At 38.2% G+C, this 23,032-nt stretch overlaps 4 protein-coding genes across 6 annotated transcripts; 1 reads left to right on the forward strand and 3 right to left on the reverse strand.

The window, feature by feature from the left end:
• Positions 1–36: 36 nt before the first annotated feature.
• On the reverse strand, positions 37–5,834 carry cd151 (CD151 molecule). Of its 2 annotated transcripts, XM_057329739.1 has the most exons (9): positions 5,714–5,834; positions 3,912–3,996; positions 3,560–3,751; positions 2,411–2,485; positions 1,797–1,817; positions 1,452–1,556; positions 1,082–1,237; positions 794–880; positions 37–646 (listed from the first exon to the last, which is right to left on the reverse strand). In XM_057329739.1, exons 2-9 carry the CDS (start codon positions 3,993–3,995, stop codon positions 587–589), a joined length of 780 nt encoding a protein of 259 aa, XP_057185722.1. In that variant the 5' UTR covers position 3,996; positions 5,714–5,834; the 3' UTR covers positions 37–586. The 2 variants fall into 2 exon arrangements, with proteins under 2 accessions (XP_057185722.1, XP_057185723.1); XM_057329740.1 differs by lacking the exon at positions 1,797–1,817.
• A 229-nt stretch (positions 5,835–6,063) lies between these two features.
• On the reverse strand, positions 6,064–15,545 carry cracr2b (calcium release activated channel regulator 2B). The gene is made up of 18 exons (XM_057329709.1): positions 15,487–15,545; positions 12,982–13,214; positions 12,749–12,860; positions 12,476–12,614; positions 11,376–11,522; positions 11,187–11,277; positions 10,156–10,251; positions 9,727–9,914; positions 9,563–9,634; positions 9,191–9,245; positions 8,202–8,281; positions 7,922–8,051; positions 7,528–7,654; positions 7,364–7,445; positions 7,100–7,214; positions 6,833–6,940; positions 6,673–6,749; positions 6,064–6,581 (listed from the first exon to the last, which is right to left on the reverse strand). The coding sequence occupies exons 2-18, from the start codon at positions 13,210–13,212 to the stop codon at positions 6,497–6,499; spliced, it is 1,935 nt and encodes a 644-aa protein (XP_057185692.1). The 5' UTR covers positions 13,213–13,214; positions 15,487–15,545; the 3' UTR covers positions 6,064–6,496.
• Positions 15,546–16,115: 570 nt separating this feature from the next.
• Positions 16,116–20,278, forward strand: tmem138 (transmembrane protein 138). 2 transcript variants are annotated; one of them, XM_057329747.1, is made up of 5 exons: positions 16,116–16,251; positions 17,392–17,895; positions 18,080–18,251; positions 18,442–18,517; positions 18,871–20,278. In XM_057329747.1, the coding sequence occupies exons 2-5, from the start codon at positions 17,768–17,770 to the stop codon at positions 18,981–18,983; spliced, it is 489 nt and encodes a 162-aa protein (XP_057185730.1). In that variant the 5' UTR covers positions 16,116–16,251; positions 17,392–17,767; the 3' UTR covers positions 18,984–20,278. The 2 variants fall into 2 exon arrangements, with proteins under 2 accessions (XP_057185730.1, XP_057185729.1); XM_057329746.1 differs by having other exon boundaries at positions 17,414–17,895.
• A 697-nt stretch (positions 20,279–20,975) lies between these two features.
• On the reverse strand, positions 20,976–23,002 carry tmem258 (transmembrane protein 258). The gene is made up of 4 exons (XM_057329750.1): positions 22,892–23,002; positions 22,332–22,441; positions 21,942–22,069; positions 20,976–21,643 (listed from the first exon to the last, which is right to left on the reverse strand). The coding sequence occupies exons 1-3, from the start codon at positions 22,892–22,894 to the stop codon at positions 21,943–21,945; spliced, it is 240 nt and encodes a 79-aa protein (XP_057185733.1). The 5' UTR covers positions 22,895–23,002; the 3' UTR covers positions 20,976–21,643; position 21,942.
• Between the last annotated feature and the right edge of the window lie 30 nt (positions 23,003–23,032).

Raw genomic sequence — 23,032 nt, forward strand, 5'->3', positions numbered from 1 at the left:
GTATATTGTTTTGTTTAATTTTTATCATATAGATTATTTTCATTAATCGTTTTCTGTTACAGGCAAATGTCGTTTTGGTAATTTCAGTAACGTTACACGGCAGGCACTAAAGTCACATGCGAATAAATAAATGTAAATGTTTTAATAATTTACAAAACTTTCATACACAAAACATGCATAACTTCAAAATTAAAATAGTAATAATATGAAGTATTTAAAACAGTAAACCTAAACTTAAAGGTAAAACTATTTTTTATCAATAATAATTATGGTAGAAGGGTTTAAACTCGTTTCTTATGGGACACCAGCAATAAAAAAAATTCTAATGATTAATTTTATTGCAAAAATACACCACTTTCAGCCAAGGGGTAGATGCTTTTTGAACATTGGGGTTTGAACTATGTTTTCATTAATAATTCCAAGAGTGACTGTCCGGCAGCCAAAACATATTGACTCATCATTGTCACATTACATATTTTGACATATTTATGATGCATAATATATATATATATATATATACACACGGTAAAAGTATACAGTAACAGGCATGTGTTTTGGTTGGTACAGAGCTCATGTAACTCTTCGTTCAGTATAAATCTTCTTTCAGACTTTGAAACAGGCAGCAGGTAAATATCATCCCCACAATCTGATACACAAAGAGAGAGATGTCAAAGGGTGAATGAGAAAAACGTGATATTCATAACAGTACACTTTAAACAACATTCAGCGCAAATAAAAGCTTTCATGATTGTATTTGTGCAATATATATCAGTGTATAAATACAAAATATCACCTGTAAAAATGCAATCCCAAGACCCACTGAGCCCAAGATCAGCAGATGTTGAAGTAAAAACTCTTCTAGTTTTGATATACAACCACCCTAAGGGAGAAAGAGACTTAAAAAGATTCTATACGTCTTATAGCTTCAATGAAATATTGATATCTACTCAACAAAAAATTTGAGCAATGAGATTTCAACTTAAGTTTATTTCTTTGATTTTCTCCCCTAAAAATAACCCCAGACAATATGTCGTCTCCTCTAGACTGTTGAATAAAACTCTGTGTAGCTCTTCCGGTGTACCTCCACTCTGTAGATATTAGATGGGTGGTCTCTGACCCCGCAGCGCTCTGAGGGGGTCTTACAGCAGCTGTCAGGCACCAGTCGTCTGTCAGCATATGTCTGTATCCAAGCACCTTCCCTCCAATCAGCTGAGCTGTTACTACCACAACACTTGAACTATGCCAGACAGAGAGGGAGAGAGAGAGAACTTTGGTACATTTGCATTGTAATGAAGGGTCAGATTTTACTCACGTAAACATTAACAGAAATTCATCTAAGCAGAAACATTTCAAAAAGTTAAATATTGAATCTTAGTTGATGCTTAAATAAAACAACCGAGAACTCATTCTTTGACTCTAGTGTGATTTAGATCTATAATGATTTATCTTACTTCTTGCTGGAGTCTGTCCACGGCTCTGGTGATTTGCTCTTGACCCGGCTGCTGGTAGTTTTGGATCATCCTCTCTTTCAGATCGGCCCTCAGTTCAGCGTTCAGCTGCAGTCACAGATAAACACGTCAGACCATACGCTGGGTTTCTGCATTTCAAGCTGCAGGTTTTATCATAGTGTATATAAGAGCAGGAGATGGGGAAACAGAGAGGAGTTTGGAAATATTGTTATCATTTACAGGTACAAAGTCCCATAAATTCAAATTATCGTAAAATATGAATGTAAAAAGTAAACAAAGTTATCATAAGAGGAAGTTTAGCTGTTTCTTTTCTATGTAGTTGTTTACCTGGTAGCAGAGAGGAAAACACTAGAGGAGGAAGAGGAGGGAGGAAGAAGATCAAGGGTTTTATAAAGGTGGACAAACAGAAGAGTGGACGAGCAGAAAACATACAACACTCATCATGTGCATGTGGGTTTAATGGGACTCACGATTCATGGTTTTCTTAAAGGGATAGTTCACCTAGAAATGATTTTATTCACCCTCATTTCATTCCAAACCTGTATGAGATTTTTTCTTCTCCAGAACACAAAAGAAGATATTTTGAAGAATGTCGGTAACCCAACAACATTGACTTCCATTGTATGAACACAAAACCACTGAGACATTTCTCAAAATACCTTCTTTTATGTGTTCCACTGAAAAAAAGAGTCGTAGGTTTTAAACCACACGAGGGGGAATTAAATGTGACGGGTGATTTTCATTTTTTGGGTGAACCTCATGTTTTGACGTCGTCATGCATTCCCATAATAAAACTCATTTGATATCATGGCTGTACTGCAACCATTGTTATCAGGTGGTTAGTTACATGCATACATGCAGAGATGTTTGAAGAAGTTATAATGCAAAAAAATACACAAATATGGAGAATTATATTTCTACCACGGTGAATGTGAGTTTACCTCCTGATAATAAACATAGGCCAAAATTCCAGCTGTGATCTCCAGTAAAAAGATTAACAGCAACAAAATGAAGAACTGCAGAGGGAAAAAATCATATATAAGACACATTCATAATAGATTGTACATACTGTATAAACTGGTTGCTAGATGATTATGTCAAAGAAGCCCACCAGCAAGTCATTAATATGTTGCATGTCTGTGAATGTAAATCTATTTGATTTGATTTATTAAGAGTTTTCTTACTAAATGAACCTTCAGTTTGTGTTTTGTTGTGTCAGTGTCAGAGAATGAACAATGATGACCTTTTCATCTTACACACACAACTTTCATATCAGATGCTAAAAATGTACTGTCGTGGTCGAGCAGCTGATTAAAGTTAAACAAATCTCTCTCTCTCTCTCTCTCTCTCTCTCTCTCTCTCTCTGTATTATATGCCCAGTGTTTGCAAGCAACATGTTTTTTGTCCCTTTCTAGCCAGCCGATAACTCTCCTTCTCATTCCTCTTGTCTGTATTCACTCCCTTTCCTCTATACTCCCCCGTCTCTCTCTCTTTCGCTGCCCGTCATTCCTCAGCTATGACTCAGTTTCTAAGTCTGATCTCTTAAAGATACACACACCTTTATATAAATCACATATGATATTGAGCGTTGTGACACCTAAAAGCGCACACTTACACAACCACACATACACAGAGAGCAAACTAATTTGAACCCGAGGTGACCGCATGCGCCCAGAATAATTCCTGACGCGACACACTGCTGAATGTCAAGATTCCAGACGGCTACTGTAATCCGGTGTTTACACTGTCCACTTTGTTCATTCTCAAAACTTTCGCTTCACGTCTTTGTGTTGGACTTCATCAGTTTGCACTGAAACGATGAAATTTTGTGCCATTTCCTTCATATATACTATATAAATGACATGGACTCGAGCTATATCTAAAGGCCAGAATATAAAAGAGACTTGGGTGGGGAGGGGGCGCTTTTGACTCAGCCACCTAGTATACCCAGAACACCATAGCAACTGTATAGCAACCCCCTAGCAACCATCCAGAACACCTTAAGATCTATACTTTTGTACGTAGGTACGAAACCCATCCGTGTGTTTTACTTCGGAACATTGACTACATTACCCATGATGCCCTCTTACCACTATCAGCAGACCTCTTTGTTCCCTGATGGTGGCGCAGCAGCCCAACATCCCTGTAACCACGACGATGGCCCCTGCACCGATCAGGATGTAGGCTGCCACCATGTAAGTGCTGGAGGACAGAAGGCTGATATAGTCGCTTTTATCCACCAAAGTCCATATTCCCACCGCCATCACAGCGCCCCCTGCCAACTGACAGGTTAAAGTGTAGTTCAGTCCATTTTTCAACACAACATATGCATTTACATTGTTATGCATTTGGCAGATGATTTGATCATTTAAAGGTGAACTCAATCGATACATATTATCCGTGCGTGTGTTTTCTGGAAATCAACCCCACATCTGTGCTCACCAAAAAGAAAAGATTGAAGACGAACAGAAGATATTTGAGGCATATCGTCCCACAGGTATGCGTTTTTCCTTCCACATCTGCCATCCTGCAACAGATGGAGAGATTTTACAGGGTTTTAAAGACGGCATCCGTTTGACAGGTGTGAGGAAAACCACGAGTCCATCTCAGAACCCCCGAGAGACCCCCGCTCTTTATCTGACCCCGACTTCACACAGAATTGATGCGATAACGCTGACTTTTGTGTGGAAGTTCAGTGGAGAACACGCATTCGGTGAAATGTGTTTTTCACTCCAAAATCAAAAGGAAATTAAAGGTCGGTTGAAGTAAAAGCATGTGGAAGAAAAACGTGTCATGAAAATGATAAAAAAATTCTTACAGTCCAAATATCTTCATTCAACATATCATTATTTATTGTTTGGTTTTGGGGTGAAATGTGACCTGTAATAAACCCTAAAGATGCTAATATGTGTATCAACATAGTCTCGGCTGTTTCTCCGAAAAATTGCTTGAGACAAATAAAAAGAAACAAATGAGACAATTGTTCAAATACATAAAGAGTTAATTAATGTAGAGATAAAATAATCTGAATTTTTGTTTAAATTTGATGAGAAATGTTTGACAAATCTGAGCTCAGTTTGACACATTGTTGACATCTCTCCTAAAACTCTAATGACAGACACATTTGCCAATTTCTGACTCTTTTTCTCAAGACTCAAGAGACGTAAGCAAAAGTTTCCATTTAATCTCATTGATGTCTAGAAGCAATAACTGAGATATTAAAGAGATCTCATCCTTTCGCATGGGAATACACATGCGTCCAGTTCGCGTCAAACAGGGAAACTTTGAGAGAATCTGGGGTGTGGAGGTGGAATAATCTGCCAGAACGACAGGATATGTGACTCACAGAAAGTGTGAGACAGTCAGAGAGACAGACAGGCTCCAGTAAAAGAACTTTTACTATAGTAACCCTGTAACCTCAGCCATGAGCAGATATATCTCTGGCCGTGTGAGTAACTCTCACATCTCTCTTCAGTGTGGAAACAGACTCCAGTCGACACTACGGCTTGTGTTTTTACACCCGCTTGTTTTTTTATGGCATCTGCTGGATTTCCTACTTGACATTAAAAGAACCAGAGACTGTTGTTTTAGAAATCCATCAAATAAGTATGAAATAGAGTTTATAGAACATAATATAATAGCTTATAATTCATAAATATTGAATCTTGTATTTTGCTTTTTTATAAGACAATGTAAATCGTGGATTCACAGGGCCCTGGGCAAATATTTTCCAGTTGGTAAAGTCTTAAATACAGGCTGAGCTGTGATAAGAATCATGGGCTGCGTGACCTCTCGTGGCCCCAGTTGTGGTCAACATATGAATAGTTTATTCAAAGTTTTACAAGTTTTTTTCAACATCATCTGAGTCTCATGAGCTGAATTTTAAGTTCTCACACACCTCACTATCTGAAGAATCTGACATTTATTACAGATCCTGTTACCTGCAACCAAATATACAGGACGGCCACGAGATCATAATTAGAAAGGTTATGATCCCTTCAGTACATTAAGGTGTTAATGAGTTTTGAAAGTGTTATTGGTAAACTTTTAATGAGAAACAAATAAATAACAGATCAAAGGATAATATTAAAATAGATAAATACATAAAAATTGATGTTAAATGCAAGCGTACATGGTATGTATTCAAAACTCATAAATCAAAATATAACGCACATATTCTGTCTATTTATGACCAACATACGCAAGGTGAAAAAACGTAAATCGTTCCTAAAAAAAACACTCACCTTATGAGACAATCGAAAGGTTGTGATGAAAACAATGTGATTTGTTTAATGATGTAATCCAGTAAGGTTTTTTCCAGGTGTCCGTTTCCTTCTGTCCTGTTCGTGTTTGTTGTAGGCACTGCCCGCGCGCGTCTGGGGTCTTGACTCTTGTGCGAGCTCGGGGGCGCGCAGAATGCACGGCAACTACCTCGAAATGACATGCGAGGGCGCTGTCGAGCTTTCAGATAACTCGCAAAATATTGCAAATAATAATACACACGTTTTGATCATGGAGAGAACGGGCTACAAACGCGGTTGTAATTATTTGCAAGTGTACAGTCTAGTAAAAAGCATAAATGTAAAAATGACATTTATTTTATATTTCCAAAACAGTTGTTAATACATACTGCATCAAGATAACACAATGCTCCAGAGTAATACTAATTATTATAAAATACATCAACATTCACGTTGCCTCAATCCTCCTTAACAATGAATAACAATGCAGTAACCATAGTGTAAACATATTTGTAGTAAAAGTGTGGTACACAAACATGGTACACGATGGTAGTCGATCTACCAAAAAGCGGGTTGATTTTCAAGACTTTTCATAAAATAAAACCATCGTTGATATAATACAAAAAGATTGTTAAAACACAGCAGGTTCTGTAGTGAGTAACCAGCAGTATTGTGGGTTAATCTTAATAAATATTATATTTTTACATAGTGCATTTAAACCGTTTTTCTGAAGTTTACAGTGACGTCACTTTATTATTATTAATGAGTGGTGTAGTTCCGCGGCGCTCATGCGCAGCAGCGCCCTCTGCTGGACGGCACTTCCAGGCGGAGCGCGGACTCGCACTGTTTATCCTGCTGCGAGGCAAGTAACCTTTAACAGAAAGAAATCAACTTTTAAATCTCATTACACCTTTGCACTTGCTTGGTATCAATCACTTCAATCTATGTGATCCTGATATCACCTGGTGAGGTGAGTCATGACCTCTTCCACGTGCTGTTTGTTTTTAGCACTGCACTCGTAGAACTCAGCCTGATACTGCTGTCAACACAAACCACATCAACACTCACTTCACAAATACTGAACCCTTAAGTGTGGCAGAATTTCTCAGAGTCATTTCTCACCTCGGCCAACCTCCGGCCTTGTGGTTTGGTCACCTGCCTTTTATCATCTGTTGCTAGGTCTGTCTTATTGCCTAGCAACATCAGACACGCCCCCTCTGTCATCTTTTCCTACCAATCACACACACAGACACATAGTAAAGTTTCAATCAAGGTTATGTAACTGAGATGTACTGTAAAGATACCTTTTGCATTGTGGTGTTGTCATATATTGTATTAAATAGTTGGCACTCTCTTTTAAGACTTTCTTTTGTAATAATCCGAGCTCACCTGCACCTGGTCCAGCCAATGGCGGACAGCCGTGAAAGACGTCTCCTGGGTGACATCATACATAGCAACGATGCCATCCGCCCGACGAAAGTACTGCTGTGTGATGCTGTGGAATCTAATGTGGAAGAATTTAGCAGCTGTCTATCATGTTAAGGTTTGTTTACTACACCAAGGAAACTAGTAATAGTAGATTAGGACAAACAATTGGATTTTGGGTGGGTATTTCACAATACATGAATAATTTTTCCTATGTTGATGTCAGACCTTTCCTGTCCTGCGGTGTCCCACAGCTGCAGAGCGACGGGTGTGGAGTCCAGCATCACACTTCTGACCTGGAAATCCATCCCTGTCAATCAAACATGACAGGTCACATGACTCCGCCCACAGAAGCGTCGCAGGTAAATCAGAGTGTGAGTCGAGCGTCTCACCGACAGTTGAGGCCATGTTGTTGGGGAAATGTCCGCTGGAGTAGTGTTGGATGAACGAGCTCTTTCCCACCCCAGAATTCCCCAAAAACACCACCTTAAATACACGCTGTGGACTACACTCCTCCCTCTGTGAGAGAGAGAGAGAGAGAGAGGGGTATTTATTCAGAGAACTCTTTCAAGGATCGTGGGGAGTTCAAAGCTATTTCATGAAAATAAATATTTGTAGAATCAAGTATTTATAAAGTAAAAAATGTATTTGAAAGTGAAATGACCGAAAGTGTGTGTCACCCATGTAATGCAAATACCTGAGGTTCATCTTTGGCATGAAGGACCAATATACTCACACAGACTTAAACTAGCACACAAATGAAAACTCTTTTCGCAGATGTTTTACCGTGGTTCTCTCTGAATGACCGGTACTTTTGTCCTCCGTCTCTTCAGCCGTTGAGAGTCTTTTCGGTCGTGAATTTCTCAGCGAGATGTCTGGGTCCTCCAGCTCCTCTTTGGAGTTTGTCGTAAGATGTCTTTAAAAGTCACAATAATGTCTCAGGAACATATTTTAAGACGTGTAATCAATGCCGAATTATGTAACATCATTCAAAAAATCTGGATAGTTGATTTTCCCCCTAAAATGATACAAATATAGATCAGAATCAGATAAATCGTCTGCTCACCTCTTTGCCGATTTTTTGGGTGGGAAATAGTTAGCGAGTATTGATTCCCTCCTTTGAACGGGTTTCTTCATTTTAGATGTCTAAAGAACAGTATGGAATATTATTGAAATTAGACTTTTTACATATAATCCTTTATGTACATGCTGTATGTATGTTGTTGACAAGACATCATATTTTTTGAAATATACAGTATTCGTGGTTTACATTTTTTAACAATATTATTTGGATGAGCTATAAAAGAGACATGGATCGAGATAAATAAACATTTTTATTGTTCAATGCCAACATACAAGATTGTTCAGCTTTATAAATCTTAAGATGGTCTCTAGTTTGTTCCTAAATACTTCAGAGACAAAACACAAACTGACACAGCAGCTCAATTCAAGAGACACAGAATCACACTCAATTACATAAACAAAAAAGTAATAAAATAAGAGGTGATGATGTAAATGATTTATGCTTATTTATTTGTTATATTTGTAAGTTATATAAAGGCTCTTGTAAGCAGAAATTGACCATGTAAATTGTTTGAATAAAATCACAGTTACATCTGTAACATCTTTCTCCAAATGTGATCAGTTCCATGTTCACAGATTCTCTTGTTCCACAGGAGGTCGACGTCATTTGTTTCTTGACGTTGTTCCTTGTTCTTCCTGACCAGTGAAGTAAATCCTCCCAACACCATAACAAACCCATGTATACGAATTCAGACTTCAACGTGTTTCCGAAAGAGGGTGTTGGCTGTCTTCATCCCGAATCCAGACGGCACGCGGGTTTACCGAAACCCACGAAAAATGCATCCAGCAGAATACATTCGTTCACATTTAGCTGCACCTTCCGGAGCAGTGCATTATGGGTAACATTACATTGGCAAGTATAAAGAGGCAAGTTTAATACGGGTAAATGTAGCGCGGCCACGGTGAGATGGTGTGTGCGCAGCGGCACGGAGGATAAGGGGTGGGGGACGTGAAAGGATGTTTTAGACTAACCATCTTCTGAGCGTGGTGGGCGTCTTTATCGTCCCGAAGACGCTTGTTCATGTCCCTGAAAGACAACGTTTTGAAAACACAATAAGTTGTGTACACACCCTTCGGATGTGTTTGTATTGTCTATCTACTGGAGTTTTACAGCTTCTCAGATAAACACTCCAGTTATCAATAAGATCAATAACCAGAATAACATCTGTTATTCGTCTCCGAGGCTCCTCGTAGGATATGGTCACTTATGTTTTGATTGGCCGGTTCCTGTGGTCTTATCTCTCAGATAAGACGAGGTAAAAAAGAGGCCATAGTACACATCTCCACTACATACTGCAGTATACACCTGTCACACTGCATACTACAGGTGACGTCAGGACATACCTGAGCAGGTCGAGCTGTCGCATGAGACTTTCTCGCTCCTTCTGCATGTTCCGGGAAACTTTCAAGACTTCTCTGGAGAGATGAAAAACAATGATCATATCATTTAGAATGTAATAATATAATATTGTTAAGTCTGAGATCTAAAGACTGAATGGGTCACACACCTCTCTTTGCCCTTCTGCTGGTGTTTGATGTTGTTCTGCAGTTGCTGTAGTTGATTAATAGCACGCTGAAGCTCGTCTCGACTCTCATCCAGATGTTCCTGAAGCTCCTGGTTGATGTTCTGAAGTCTGCGGTTCTGAACGCGAGCGTCGACCTGATCGCTGGTCAAAGAGTTGATTCTGCTCTCCAGCTGCACGCACACACACACACACACACACACACACACACACACACACACACACACACACACACACACACACACACACACACACACACACACACACACNCACACACACACACACACACACACACACACACACACACACACACACACACACACACACACACACACACACACACACACACACACACACACAGAGGTGAGTGAGAGTTTGAATAATAAAGTGTCAACGAGTGAATGAAGTCTGTACCTCTCTCTGTTTGGTGAGGGTGAACTCCAGCTCCTGTTCTCGTGTCCTCAGCTCCTGGAGCAGCTGCTCTTTTTTGTCCCCCTGCCTCACACTGTCCTTCATTAACAGACCGACATCATCACCATCATTACATCCGCGTCATCATTATCCTCAACATAAACTTTACAATACTGTCAATACTTAGAAGTATCTGAATAGTTTAGATTTCAACTAGTTCAAATCTAAATCACTGAATGAAAATGTATTAGACTTGGGGTATAAATAAAATTAATATGACATAAGTGAATAAATGAATGACTGAAGCATAATAAAAGCATGGATTCAGAGGCCAAATATGGAACATTTTATCTGGACTAATCCATGCCGGCCCAGAAAATATTGGTTCAGATCTTTTTATTGTTCTTTAGAGTTGCATGGTTACTTTATACATTTTTATGTATAAAATATATAATTTATAAAATATTATTATAGAATTATGTGTATATTTTTTAATGATTCATAATTTTTTATCACATGTGGTGTTGTTAATTTGAACTGGTTGATTGAAGCTAATGTGCAAAAATTCATAAATTAAAAATGTATATAATGGAGTACCAAAACATATTGCTTGTAAATGTTTTGATCTTTGTTATTTTTGTTCTTGACAGTTGTCTTTTGTTCCATTTGGTTTCTTTATATATTTTTATTTATTTATTTTATTTTCAAATGATTTATATAATTATTAAAATTATGTAAATTATTAATTATACATTTATATACAGTATATATAAATAAAAATATATAACCAAATGCAAAAGTACTGTACTGAACAATCATAATAAAGATGAGAATATTTTCAACCAATATTTACAGGTACTTTAATATATTTATACATGTGCAATATGTATTATTTTATATATTTATATATTCAACTTTTATGGGGTTTTTTAAAAGTCAAAAGGTTAACCTAATTTTTTTAACCAAATGTATAACATAATAAGTTCCAGCAATGATTATTATAGGAAAAAAGGTGTGTGTGTTTATGTATTTACCAGATCTTGTCGTTTCTCTCTCTCCTCTTTTAACTGACTCTCCATGTCCTCATACATGGAGCGAACCACTCGGTCATGATCTTCTTCTCTCCTGCAGGACATTTAAACACACAATCAAACTTCTGTCATATATCATTCATCTCAGACTTCAGCATTGAACAGAGATGAACAGATGAACAGAGATCTGACCTGCAGAGTTTCTGCTCTAAGTTGTCTCTCTCTTTGAGGGCGTCCTGAAGATGAGACACGGTGTAGGACAGAACCTCCTCCAGCACGCCCAAGAGCTCGGGTTTGTCCCGCTGGAGTTCAAACCAAAGACTGCACAACTCTCTGTGGCTAAAAACACAAACACACAATTAAAATCCTTCCAAACAGACAAATTGATGTGTTATTAATGATGTGATGAGTAGTAGTGAGGGTGTCGCTAAGGCAGTGGTTCTCAAACTGGGGGCCGTGGCCCCCTGGGGGGCTCCAAGATGGATTTTGTGGCATTTTATGAAATATAGAAATTTATCATAGATTTTATGCAATCAAACATCAGAAAAATGACACCACCAACCAAAAGAATTGAGGTTCCAGCATTGTATAACTGAATGTTTTTGGTTTAATTAAAATTCTAAGTTTAAGATTATATGTCTTTATATGGGGGGGCCGCAAAGCGATGCACTCTACACAAAGGGGGCCTTACAACGAAAAAGTTTGAGAACCACTGCGCTAAGGTGCTTTGAGTGGTTGCTAGGGGGTCACTAAACGCTTAAAGACTTTCTGTACGTTGGATTGTCCATTATGAAAAATGCCTGTCTGATTAGTTAATATTAGGGCTGTCAAGCGATTAATCGTGAATAAAGAATAAAAGTTTGTGTTTACATAACATATGTCTGTGCACTGTGCATATTTATTTTGTATTCATAAACACATACACACACTGTACATGCATAAACAGTATTTAAGAAAAAAATAAAATGAATAAATGCTTATGTATAGTTTCAATTATTGGTAAATATAAATCAGTACATCGAAATATTTCCTAAATATGTATACAAGTTTATGTGAATATTCATAGTATATAGACATACTGTATATTATGTAAACATAAACTTTTATTCTGGATGCGATTAATCAGCCCTTGTTAAAACATACACAATAATAACACACAAACAAAACATCTGAAGATCTGTGCTGTGTTTTCCTCTAGAAAGAACAATAATGATAAAGTCCAACACGCAAGCACAGTTCGACACAATCTTATCTTTTTATGACGGGGGACATGATTGTGTATATTTACTCACTCTGTGAAGAGTTTATCAGCTCCCAGCTCCATGAGAATGTGTGTCAATCTGATCTCTGCTGGCTCGAATCGCTCCTCTTCCACTAACTCTCTCTCACCGCTCCTCGCTCGCTCCTCCGGCTCATAGCCAACAAGCTCTCCTGTGACAGAGAGAGTTGATTATTTTGAGTATCAATATTTTAACATCTGATCAAAGAATGAGTTCAAATATAAACAGATGCATTATTGCTGCTGGTGCATTATGGGATATACACACAGACACACACACACTGACCTAGGCCGGTGTGGAACTCAAGGGGGGTGAGGAATCCATTTCTGCCTCGGTCTAGACTCTCAAACACAGATTCCAGCTGCTCGGGAGAGAGAGGCAGCTCGCCCTGTAACCGCTGATGACCAAACACACGCACACACATGTTGCGTTTCCATGTTTTATCATGTTTCCTAGGAATCGAATCCGCAATTTTTGTGAACAGATCATAGTTCCCATGTAGATGTGTCCGGTCTCACCTGCATGTCTCTCTTTGTGATGAAACCCTTTCCTTCTTTATCACAGAGCTCAAACAACTCTTTAGCTTTGCTCATGCTGCCCGGACCGTCGGAGATAGGAGAGGGCGCTCCGCTCCCCGACTGTAACCTCGCCGTCCGACCTGGCAATGGGCTCCGCAGTCTGGGGCGGGGGGACATCTGACCGCTGCCCGTCCCCTCCAATATCACACCGTCCCTCAGCCAACCCGACATACCTACAATGAGAAATCAAAGGACTGTAGAAATACTTGATCTTCATCTCTAATGAGGAACATTTTGTTGGTTCCCCTAAGAGAGAAAAATCACAGATGAAATCTCTTTAATGTCTCAATTATTTCTCCTCGACATTGAAAGGAGAGAAAATTGAAACTTGTTTGATTTTCATCTGCGTCTCAGATATTTCTCCTGAGAAAAGAGTCTCACAAATGTGTCTGTCAATGGAGTTTCAGAAGAGATGTCAACAATGTGTCAAACTGAGCTCAGATTTGTCTCGTCTGCCATCAAGATCTCAAAATGAACGCAAACATTTCTCATCAGATTTACACAAATCCAGATTATTTGACCTCGACAATCTACGTTCATTTTACACCTCCACCATCTGAGCTCCAGCCCATGATCTCCGTTGAGCCACAGAAACCCAATCTTTTCATTATGTCGTTTGTGTATCTATTTTAACGTTATAAAGTTAATGACTTGGTTAAACTGTGTTAATTAACTACAATAGCTGCAAATAAACATTAACCAGGATGTTAAACAGCCCGACACACTTGTGGGATGTTTTCTGACCTCGGTCATGAGATTTGTGACTCAGAGAAACTGTGTCTGCATTAACATCACATTTCAGCTAAAGGGTTTTCAGTCACATGCCAACGGGTGAAAATCTCGGTCCGTACGTCTCGGTTGTAAATCGAGCAAACTAATGTTCTGTGTTTGTTCTAGTGATAGAGAAAACACAACTCCTCCCTCAGTAAATGTCCAGCCTGTTTGAATGACCTGCTCCACGTCACATGACATCCACTTCTACGAATAACAAATGGATGACTGATATAGTCTTAAAACATTATAGATATCTAGAAGTATAAATCATACGTGTGAAGTTATGATATGTAAACGTGTTAGGATAAGTACATTTTTTGGAAAACAGCACTGAAACACACGGGGATTTCTCATGGTTAGACTGACGTGACATTATGATTTACTGTACACACACCGGCTTAGAAAGAAACTCCCTCTTACGCCACAAACAAATTCACATTCCACTATACTGGACATTTCTACAACTTAAATCACGATCGACTAAAATAACATCACGTCACTAACCAATAAAGTTAGCGAACACAAAAACACAATATTGTTTTTATTTTTGTTGTGCTTTTCATCATGTATAGACTTCCAGGATGTTCTCAGCAGAACAGGATGAACTCATGTGACGTGTGTGTGTGTGCGTAGAGAAACAAAGTGAGATGCAAATAAAGACTTGAGCTCAGTTTACACAGACATTACTGAACGCTCAGCAGCATCAATGTCACGTCGGCCGTGCGGATGAGGTCTAAACACAGGAAATAAAATCCACAAATGACCAGAGGTCACATGAACAACAAGAAGGATTTTCCTAATAAGTAGATGGTTTATGTTGTGGTAAGATAAGCTCAGAGTGATCATACGTGATTTAAATCTGTCATATCTGAGCACTGCAGGGCAATACAGAGCACGACAGATTCTTTCCATGAAATTCTCCAAAGAAACTTCATAGGTACAATATAGTAAGTGGTCGGAATAATCTTTAAATACCTAATCTTTGAACATGTTTGATTAGAAATGTGTAGTTGCTTGAAGTGAAATTTATAGGCATGACAATAAATCCATAGAGCAATTCCCACACTTCCCTCATTCCACCAAGATCACACTAAGGCAGTTAAATCATTAATCTGTTATGATGCAACAAACCAAGGAAGAACAAATGTGACCATGTGCAAGAATGACCACTTTTGTAAGTGTACAACATTGCATTGTATCCTAAAGTAGACTTTGACATTTGATTTCTCATCAAGTATGGATTTGATTTCAGAACAGGTGGCAAAAGTAGGGTACTTTAGCAGTGCCGTGGTACAAATATGGAAACAGGTCATCATACTTTAATATTAACCATTGTACAAAATGATGGCCATTCTTATCACAGTGTTTAATTTGTACTTAAATTAACTTGAAAGGATAACATGGTATTATCATAGTAGCCTAAATGTAATACCACGATTCTAAGGAAGATGGAACCAGACACGTATTATATCAATGTTATGATTTAATGACTAGTTAATGAAACTGATCATTTTAGAACGAACAAAGTATCACGTTGATAATGTAAGCCATATGTCAGCACTGCCAATACACTTTTCATTGGTAAAGATAACACTGAAGGGTTTTAATAGTTGAAAATCTGCTGAATTGAGTTTATTCGTCAAAAAAATGAAAGAAAGAAACTAAACTCACCAGATCTGCAATGTGGAGTTCGTCCAGGTGTACTACTGCAGTGACAGGTGTCTGTACGGAACTCTATAGAGCAACGCCAATCTCATCCAGCAGGGGGATGCAGAGAGTCAAGCGCAACCGATTACCATACTGCTTGTAATAGACACATCTACTGGGGATTTTATAATTTCTCAAATTATAAAAACAATAAAATGAATTATTTATTATTTAAATTTAATTTTATAATTTATATTTTACGCTTTAAGAATAATTCAAATAATTTAATTTTTTTTTAAAGTTTAGTTAAATGCCTTTCTCTGATTTCAGGTAGATTTTTGTGCTACGTATTCCCAAAACACATTCTTCTTCACATTCAGTTTGTTTAATGTCTAAATAAACAAACTCTTATTTATAAGGGTAAACTCCTATATCTCTGTAAATAAACCCATCCCGTCTGTCTTTGCTCATTTTTGGCATTAAAGCATCAAGTTTATCAGAGAGGTAACGATAACAGTTTAGGTTATAATCCCTTTCACACAAATCACATTTTTAACGTTTTAACAAGCTTGTGCCAAAGTTTGGACGTAAAAGTCTCTCTTTATTTCAGTCATTACGGTAAGCGGCTCTCGCGCCGTTGCTACGGGAGACGCTTGTGCTCCGTGTCTGGCGGTCAGCTCGAGCCAGCAACGCTCCTGCGCGATCACGACGCGTTCTGACGGACTTAACGATGCTTTCATGGGTCAGGTGGACTTCAGAAACATGATTGCTGAAGGTCTAGCTGTACAGGTGAGAAACTTCTTAACTCAACTGTGTGTTGTTTGCACTGTTAGCCGTTAGCTAGTTAGCTGCGTAAAAATCTGTGCGTTGGAAAACTCAACCAGATTGACTGATTCATGGTTTCTCTTGAAAGTTTAAAAAGTTTATTGTCCATTTCAAATGTCCTGTCTTACTACAGACTTGGATTTACATATGTCTTTAGTAAAATGCCCTTTCACTAAATGCCGAGAGAGTTCTTGAATAAGATCAACCTAACATGATAGATAGATAGATAGATAGATAGATAGATAGATAGATAGATATATAGATAGATAGATAGATAGATAGATAGATAGATAGATAGATAGATAGATAGATAGATAGAAATTCTAGTACACTCCGTATATAGCAGTATACTGTAGTATGCAGCACTAAAATATAGTAGTCACTGCACTGCACTCTTGTATACTGTTGTATTCTGTAGTATTAACGACAGTGAGTTGATAAACTGTTGTAAATACTGTAACAGTTACTTCAATGTTTAGTGGTAGGGTTCAAAAACACTTTAGTATCTAGGAACTACTCTACTTTTCTATAGTAAATTCTAAAGTATACTACAGTATTCATATAGATACATAAGTAGATACGGAGATTTTGGATTTTACACACAAAAGACTAGTACACACATTCACAAGGTGTATACTGAAGATATGTATTTATAATGTTGAGCGAGCGAGCTCGCCTGTGTACAATAATCTGTTTTTATTTAGAGTTTTGAATCAGACAGAGATTAGAGCGGCCAAGAACGTCTCAAGTCCTCCTCCATCAGTGAAATGAACCCATAATCCCCTGCGTGACCTTTGTGACCTCCGCCTGCTGTTTTGACTCACGGCCAATTTAAAACAGACAGATAGTATAGTATAGAGTGAGATTATTATTAACATTATGGATATTATTATTAGTATATGGATGAGATGAATAATATTAATATTTATTTCATGTGGGAGTGTGTGGTGCATTAGATGTCATTGCAATGAAACATATGGTACGGGAAATGCTGTGCTATATTCTGAATACAGTCAAAACAATAGTATGAGTATAATGTAAAAAGCTGTGGTTATATTTTCAATCCCTAAAATGTCATTATTGTGGTTCTGTTGTGATCTGCAGTGCTTCCTGTTCTTTCTCTCAGGAGAAAACATGCGACGATCTCAACCAATGAACAGTCCGAATGAGGAGTTCACCATATCAGAATCAATCCTACAATTCACCCGTCATATTCTTCAGTGTGGCTGACGCTCGGATAAAACGGATATATGGACCAATTCCAGGAGTTATCATTGTTTTTATTTTTTATTTTTTTATGGAACAGCAGGATACGAGTCTGATTTTTCATATTTCATATAATCAAAATAAAGAGAATCCCCCTGTCTGATGAAGGGTGAACTTTAAGATTTTCATATGGAGGAGATTTGTAAATCCTCTGTGTGTGTTAGTTGATTCTGGAGTTCCTGTGTGGGTTCAGGAGGTTCAGATCGCTGCAGAGATGCTCCAGACTAATAACTACTCGCTGGTGTTGCTCATCCAGCTCGCACTGCTGGCCTTTGACCTGTTCGTCAACTCCTTCAGTGAGCTCATTCGGCCCGTCCCGGTCGTCCAGCTAGTGCTCTTCATGTAAGTAAGAGTGTGTGTCATGTAGAGAACAGATTTAAATCATGTTTACACACAAGAGTCTTGCAGGCAAACACAGTTAGACTATAAATCTGACATCTGAGCACATATTAGTCTATTACTACACTGACATACTTTGATAGAGTGATATGAGTGTTTTTATTCGGTCTTCTCTCTCTTCCTGCAGAATCCAGGACATCGGCATCCTGTTCAATGTCATCATTATTCTTCTCATGATGTTTAACACATACGTGTTCCAGGTGGGACTGGTATCTCTGTTACTGGAGCGATTCAGAGCGCTGCTCATACTGTGTGCCCTCTATCTGACCCTCAGCATCTGCTTTCACTGCTGGGTTATGGTTTGTACATAAACATTCACTTTCTCTCCGTCAATTGTTTTAAATGCAGACTAACCCTATCTGTACCTGTACAGCTTTAACTCACTTTTATTTTGTCCCAAATTATAGAAACAAATACTGTATATTAGACACACTTGAAGAATTAGTATGGTGTGCATCATTTTCACACTGTTATTTTCTGTCTTATCAGAACCTGAGGTGGATGGACTCAAATCGTTTCGTGTGGACAGATGGCCTTCAGGTTCTCTTTGTATTCCAGAGACTTGGTAAGCCAACGTTAGACTTCAGCCAAGACCTGATTATACACAAAGGTCACTGTTGATATTCTCAAGAATCTCTTTATCGCTTTCTGCATGTGTGGAGATTAAACTGTGTATATAAATATATATTTAATGCGGTAGGGATGTACAGTACATCAGTGACCACATAAATATTTATTATAGTGATATTTTTTATTAATAGATCAATATTTGATATTGAAGCCATTTTTATTATTTTTAATGGTATGTGTGTATTAGAAGCTGATATTATCTGCGCTTTTTTATTCAATTCAAACAGTTTTCTCCTGTAGGCCAATTTTGCATGCAGAAGATATCAATTGTGTGTCGTCTATCCACAGCTGCTGTATTGTATTACTACTTCTACAAACGCACAACCGAGTACCTGGGTGATCCCAGACTTTACGAGGACTCTCCGTGGCTCCGGGACGCGTTTGCTAGAGCGCGACAGTGAACATTGGGAGCACTGGAGACGAGAGAGAGTTAATAGAAACAGTCTGTGTGTGGCTCAAGAGGAGCATTATTGCTGAACGATCCACAATATAATTCCACAGTTTTGTACAACGCATAGAACTCTGGAATCTGGATCTTGTGTTGAAAACAAGCGGCAAAGAAATGACCGTTCATCAAAGAAGTTCACGAATCCAAGTGGATTTTAAGTGGCGATTAAATAGACACAAAGCAAACTTTTTTATGCAAATGAAAGAGAGAAAATGGCTTTCTTAGACCAGACAGAAACGAGGTTCATATTATTCTGCGTCTTAAATAATGGATGACGAGAGTAAGAAGAAAGAAAAGTGACCAGTCTGAATGTCTCATGTCAGTTTACAGCTGAAAATGTGTTCTGTACTTTTATAAGTTGAACCTGACAATCAGAATTAAGGTAAAGTTTATACTAGTGGCACAAACAAAACACATAAATCATGTTTGTTTTCACACAAATTGTTTCCCACTTGTCAGATGTATTACTGATATTTTGTTGTATAATGTGTAGTGTTTTCTGTAATAGTTTTGATTACTGCTGGCAGCGGTGATTTGATTGTACAGATGACCCCAGTGTGGTTTCCTAAACTTTAGTTTGCATTTGGAGAAGTTGAGTTGGATAGGTCTGAGGAATTATTTTTATGCATTTTTTTGTATGTTGCACCATTTTTTAAAAAATGTAAAATGTGTTTGTTTTTGTCCAAACATGTAAGAATTCTGTTAAAGGGATACTTCACCCAAACATGAAAATTCTGTCTTCATTTACTCTCCTTCGAGTTGTTTCAAATCTGTATAAATGTCTTTGTTCTGGTGAACACAGAGAAAGATGTTTGGAAGAAAACCAAACAGTTCTTGGCCACTATTGACTACCACAGTAGGAAACAAACAATGGTAGTCAAAAGTGCCCCAGAACTGTTTGCATTCTTCAAAATGTCTTCTTTTGTGTTCAACAGAACAAAAACATATTAAACAAATTTGTCCTAGTCAATGGGGGGCGAGATCTGTTTGGTTATAAACATTCTTCCAAATATCTTTCTCTCTGTTCATCAGAACAAAGAAATGTATACAGATTTGGAACAGCTAAAGTGAGGAAATGATGACAGAATTTTCCCTTTAACTCTTAGAATTTTGTGAATAAGTAAAGTGCCTCACTCTTAACACTCTTAACACAGAGTTACCAGCACAGTTTCTATAATCTTGTCGGTCCACATGCTCTGTTATAATTGTGATTTTCTGTCACTGCTGACGTAGTAATAATAGACATTTTCCACCGATTGCCTCATTGACTTATTTAACGTGATGCTTAATGTCAGAAATTGAACCCAAGCAGAATTGTTTTGTAAGCGGGATAGCACCAGTACAGTCTTACTGATTGTGGTTCAAGGCTCTGTTTAGGTTTGAGCTCTGAGATTGACAGACTGTTCCATTCTCACCTGTCAGATTAAACTGGGATTGGGGCATTACACACCACAAACAGCCTGCAGGACACTAATAGCACGATCCATTTTCAAATACACAGCCAACTCACCCTTGCCTTGTGTAATCTAATGTGTTTTTTAAACACTCACAGAATTATCGTTGTTTTGTTAAATGTTGAAAGTCAAAACCTCTACAACACCGTAGTATATAACAGGCTTTACGTCTTTTACCTCATGGATAAATGAGTATACTTTTTGGCAAGCTTTTCTTCATCTGTAGTGTTTGCATTACTTTACACTACACTTAAACATTCTTAACTATTCATATTTTATAAAAGGGTGTGTGACGACTTTTTGCAGCGCTGCGCCGACCGATCGATCGGTTTGTGGCACCAAAGTATCGCGAGAGTTACCTTCGAATAGCTCTCGCGGTACCCTGATGCCACACGCCGATCAGTCTGCGCAGCGCTGCAGGAAGTCGAAAACACTTGACACCTTCCGAAAAATGGGCAATAATTATGAGGCATATTCAGCCAATTATCTTTCAGTGTTATTTTTATTGCGTCATTAACATGCGTCCTGTTCAGAGGAGCGGGTAAAGAAACTCCACATTCACATTTATGTAATTATTAAAGCATTTTAAAGCAAATGAAGAATGAACACGGTCGTTTCTTTGCCGCGATGGACTGAGATCCTGTCTAGGTACTATTGGTGAGTAAAATTTGATTTATACATCATAATCTGTAGATTAGATCGCCACGTCTGATTCGTTTCGTTTAATTTATTGAGTGACGTTTGATTATTTGGGATTATAATGTTTTAATAATAAGGAATAAGTGATATAATAGGCCGTACTGTAATGTTTCTGCTTTATAAATTACAGTTTCAAATGAAGTTAAACATGCCTTCTTTTCGTTATTCTTCGCCTGCCTCTTCTACGGGACAGTAACAATGCCCCCTGTTGGCCATAACTGACAGTTGACTGATCTGGTCCAAGAACCATACAAAACCATTCATATAAATGCATACATTTAAGAAAACAAACATACAGAATTTTGATTTTCTAACAAAAACTGTTTTATTTGTGAAAGATTAACCCACAATCCCTTCATCCTGCCAGTTCAAACTCCACCCCAGATTCTGGTGCTTGACCCTGGATGCTCTGATCAACCCGGAATGTTCTGTTGTACGTGTCGTGGTCCACTGCCCAAACCTGAGAAACACAAGATGTCTCATGAAGTGGCTTCAAAAGGTAAACGCTTCATTTCTAGCCTTCAGAATTCAGGAATCTGTTTTTAGTCCACCAAGAATCATTGCAGTAATTAGTCCAAAATGATAACAGAATGGCACCTATGGCAATAAAAAAGGTAACACTTGCTCAATCCAGAATATAGATTAAGTCAGCATATACTGCATATAATACAGTGTCTATAACAGTTAACACACAGCTAGACTAATGCAACAATACAAAAATAAACAGCAGAATTTAATACCGTTTTCGGTGTACTCACATCAGATGTAAATGCCAACCCACAGTAAGAGGAAAAGAACTCCGAAGCCCATGAAGAGTGATGCGACCAGTGAAATAAGCAGCTCTTTGTACACGTCTCGTGTGTATTTTGTGGACGTTACTTCATATCTGAGAGTGTGTTAAGGATGCACACTGAGAGAAACTGTGTACTGTGTGTACATCTGGTATTTACATCCATCTAAGAGAAGTCAAAAAGATTCTATGTGATTTGATAACACTGCATCTCCAATACATTCAAAGATGTGTAGGGACTGCAATGAGTAAATGTATTTAATTTTGTCTACGGTGTGGACCTTTTTCATAAGCCTTATGTTAAAATACAGTAACACAGTGAGTGATCACAGGTCTGTTCGTTACAGTTGAAGGATACACAAAAAACCAGGCTGTGAAGAACATGCCGATGGCCAGCAGCACTACAGTCAGGTGGGGGAACACAGCAGGATTCACCGGGCTGGTGTACCTCGTCATGGCTTCCAACTCCTGCAAAAAACACACGTAAGTTGTTTATTTTAAATGCATTTCAACATACCTGCCGTTTTCAAGTGTCACAGATTTTTGCGACATTGATCTCTGTCCATTTAAGAAGCACAGAATGCAAATATCACTTGTGTACGGAGGGTCCAACAGTGGACATCAACAATATAACAAAACGTTAAATATTAGAATATATCAATGTACTGTTTACATAGACTGTAGTTTATACAGCTGATATGCGCGTTTATGACTTTATGTGCATTTGGTGAAGATCTCAGACTATAAACTGTGGCTAACAGCTAATGCTAATGCTGTCAAACTGCAGCTTTAACACTATTTAACAAGACAACCGCTGTGAAAGCGAACACTAGACGCATTGCTTGCAGTTTAAATTAACATCTAGACACTCGGGTGTTTAAAAATATAATAAATAGCTTTAAAACAAGTGTACTTTACCATCGTGTGACAGGTAGAGAGTGAATCTGTCTAACCGGAAGAAGAGCGGTAACAGCCACGTAAGTGAAGAGTGACCGGAAGAGTGACGGAGAGACGCACGTAAAATAAAAGTCCTAACGCAAAAGTCCGCTTGATAGAATT

The sequence above is a fragment of the Triplophysa rosa genome, linkage group LG3 (genome assembly GCF_024868665.1).
Source record: "Triplophysa rosa linkage group LG3, Trosa_1v2, whole genome shotgun sequence".
NCBI lineage: Eukaryota > Metazoa > Chordata > Actinopteri > Cypriniformes > Nemacheilidae > Triplophysa > Triplophysa rosa.

What these genes read in the sequence shown, in the direction of transcription:
- cd151 (XM_057329739.1), bottom strand. Translation starts at nt 3,995, where the DNA reads ATGGCAGATGTGGAAGGAAAAACGCATACCTGTGGGACGATATGCCTC. An exon ending in TCTTCAATCTTTTCTTTTTG is followed by an intron (nt 3,752 to 3,911) that starts GTGAGCACAGAT and finishes TTAACCTGTCAG; the next exon opens with TTGGCAGGGGGCGCTGTGAT. An exon ending in CTAATATCTACAGAGTGGAG is followed by an intron (nt 881 to 1,081) that starts GTACACCGGAAG and finishes TTTCTCCCTTAG; the next exon opens with GGTGGTTGTATATCAAAACT.
- tmem258 (XM_057329750.1), bottom strand. An exon ending in TTCACAGCCTGGTTTTTTGT is followed by an intron (nt 22,070 to 22,331) that starts GTATCCTTCAAC and finishes ACACACTCTCAG; the next exon opens with ATATGAAGTAACGTCCACAA.
- tmem138 (XM_057329747.1), top strand. Translation starts at nt 17,768, where the DNA reads ATGCTCCAGACTAATAACTACTCGCTGGTGTTGCTCATCCAGCTCGCA. An exon ending in GCTTTCACTGCTGGGTTATG is followed by an intron (nt 18,252 to 18,441) that starts GTTTGTACATAA and finishes CTGTCTTATCAG; the next exon opens with AACCTGAGGTGGATGGACTC. An exon ending in CTTTGTATTCCAGAGACTTG is followed by an intron (nt 18,518 to 18,870) that starts GTAAGCCAACGT and finishes GTCTATCCACAG; the next exon opens with CTGCTGTATTGTATTACTAC.
- cracr2b (XM_057329709.1), bottom strand. Translation starts at nt 13,212, where the DNA reads ATGTCGGGTTGGCTGAGGGACGGTGTGATATTGGAGGGGACGGGCAGC. An exon ending in CCCTCACCAAACAGAGAGAG is followed by an intron (nt 9,915 to 10,155) that starts GTACAGACTTCA and finishes GTGTGCGTGCAG; the next exon opens with CTGGAGAGCAGAATCAACTC. An exon ending in CAGCAGAAGGGCAAAGAGAG is followed by an intron (nt 9,635 to 9,726) that starts GTGTGTGACCCA and finishes TCATCTCTCCAG; the next exon opens with AGAAGTCTTGAAAGTTTCCC.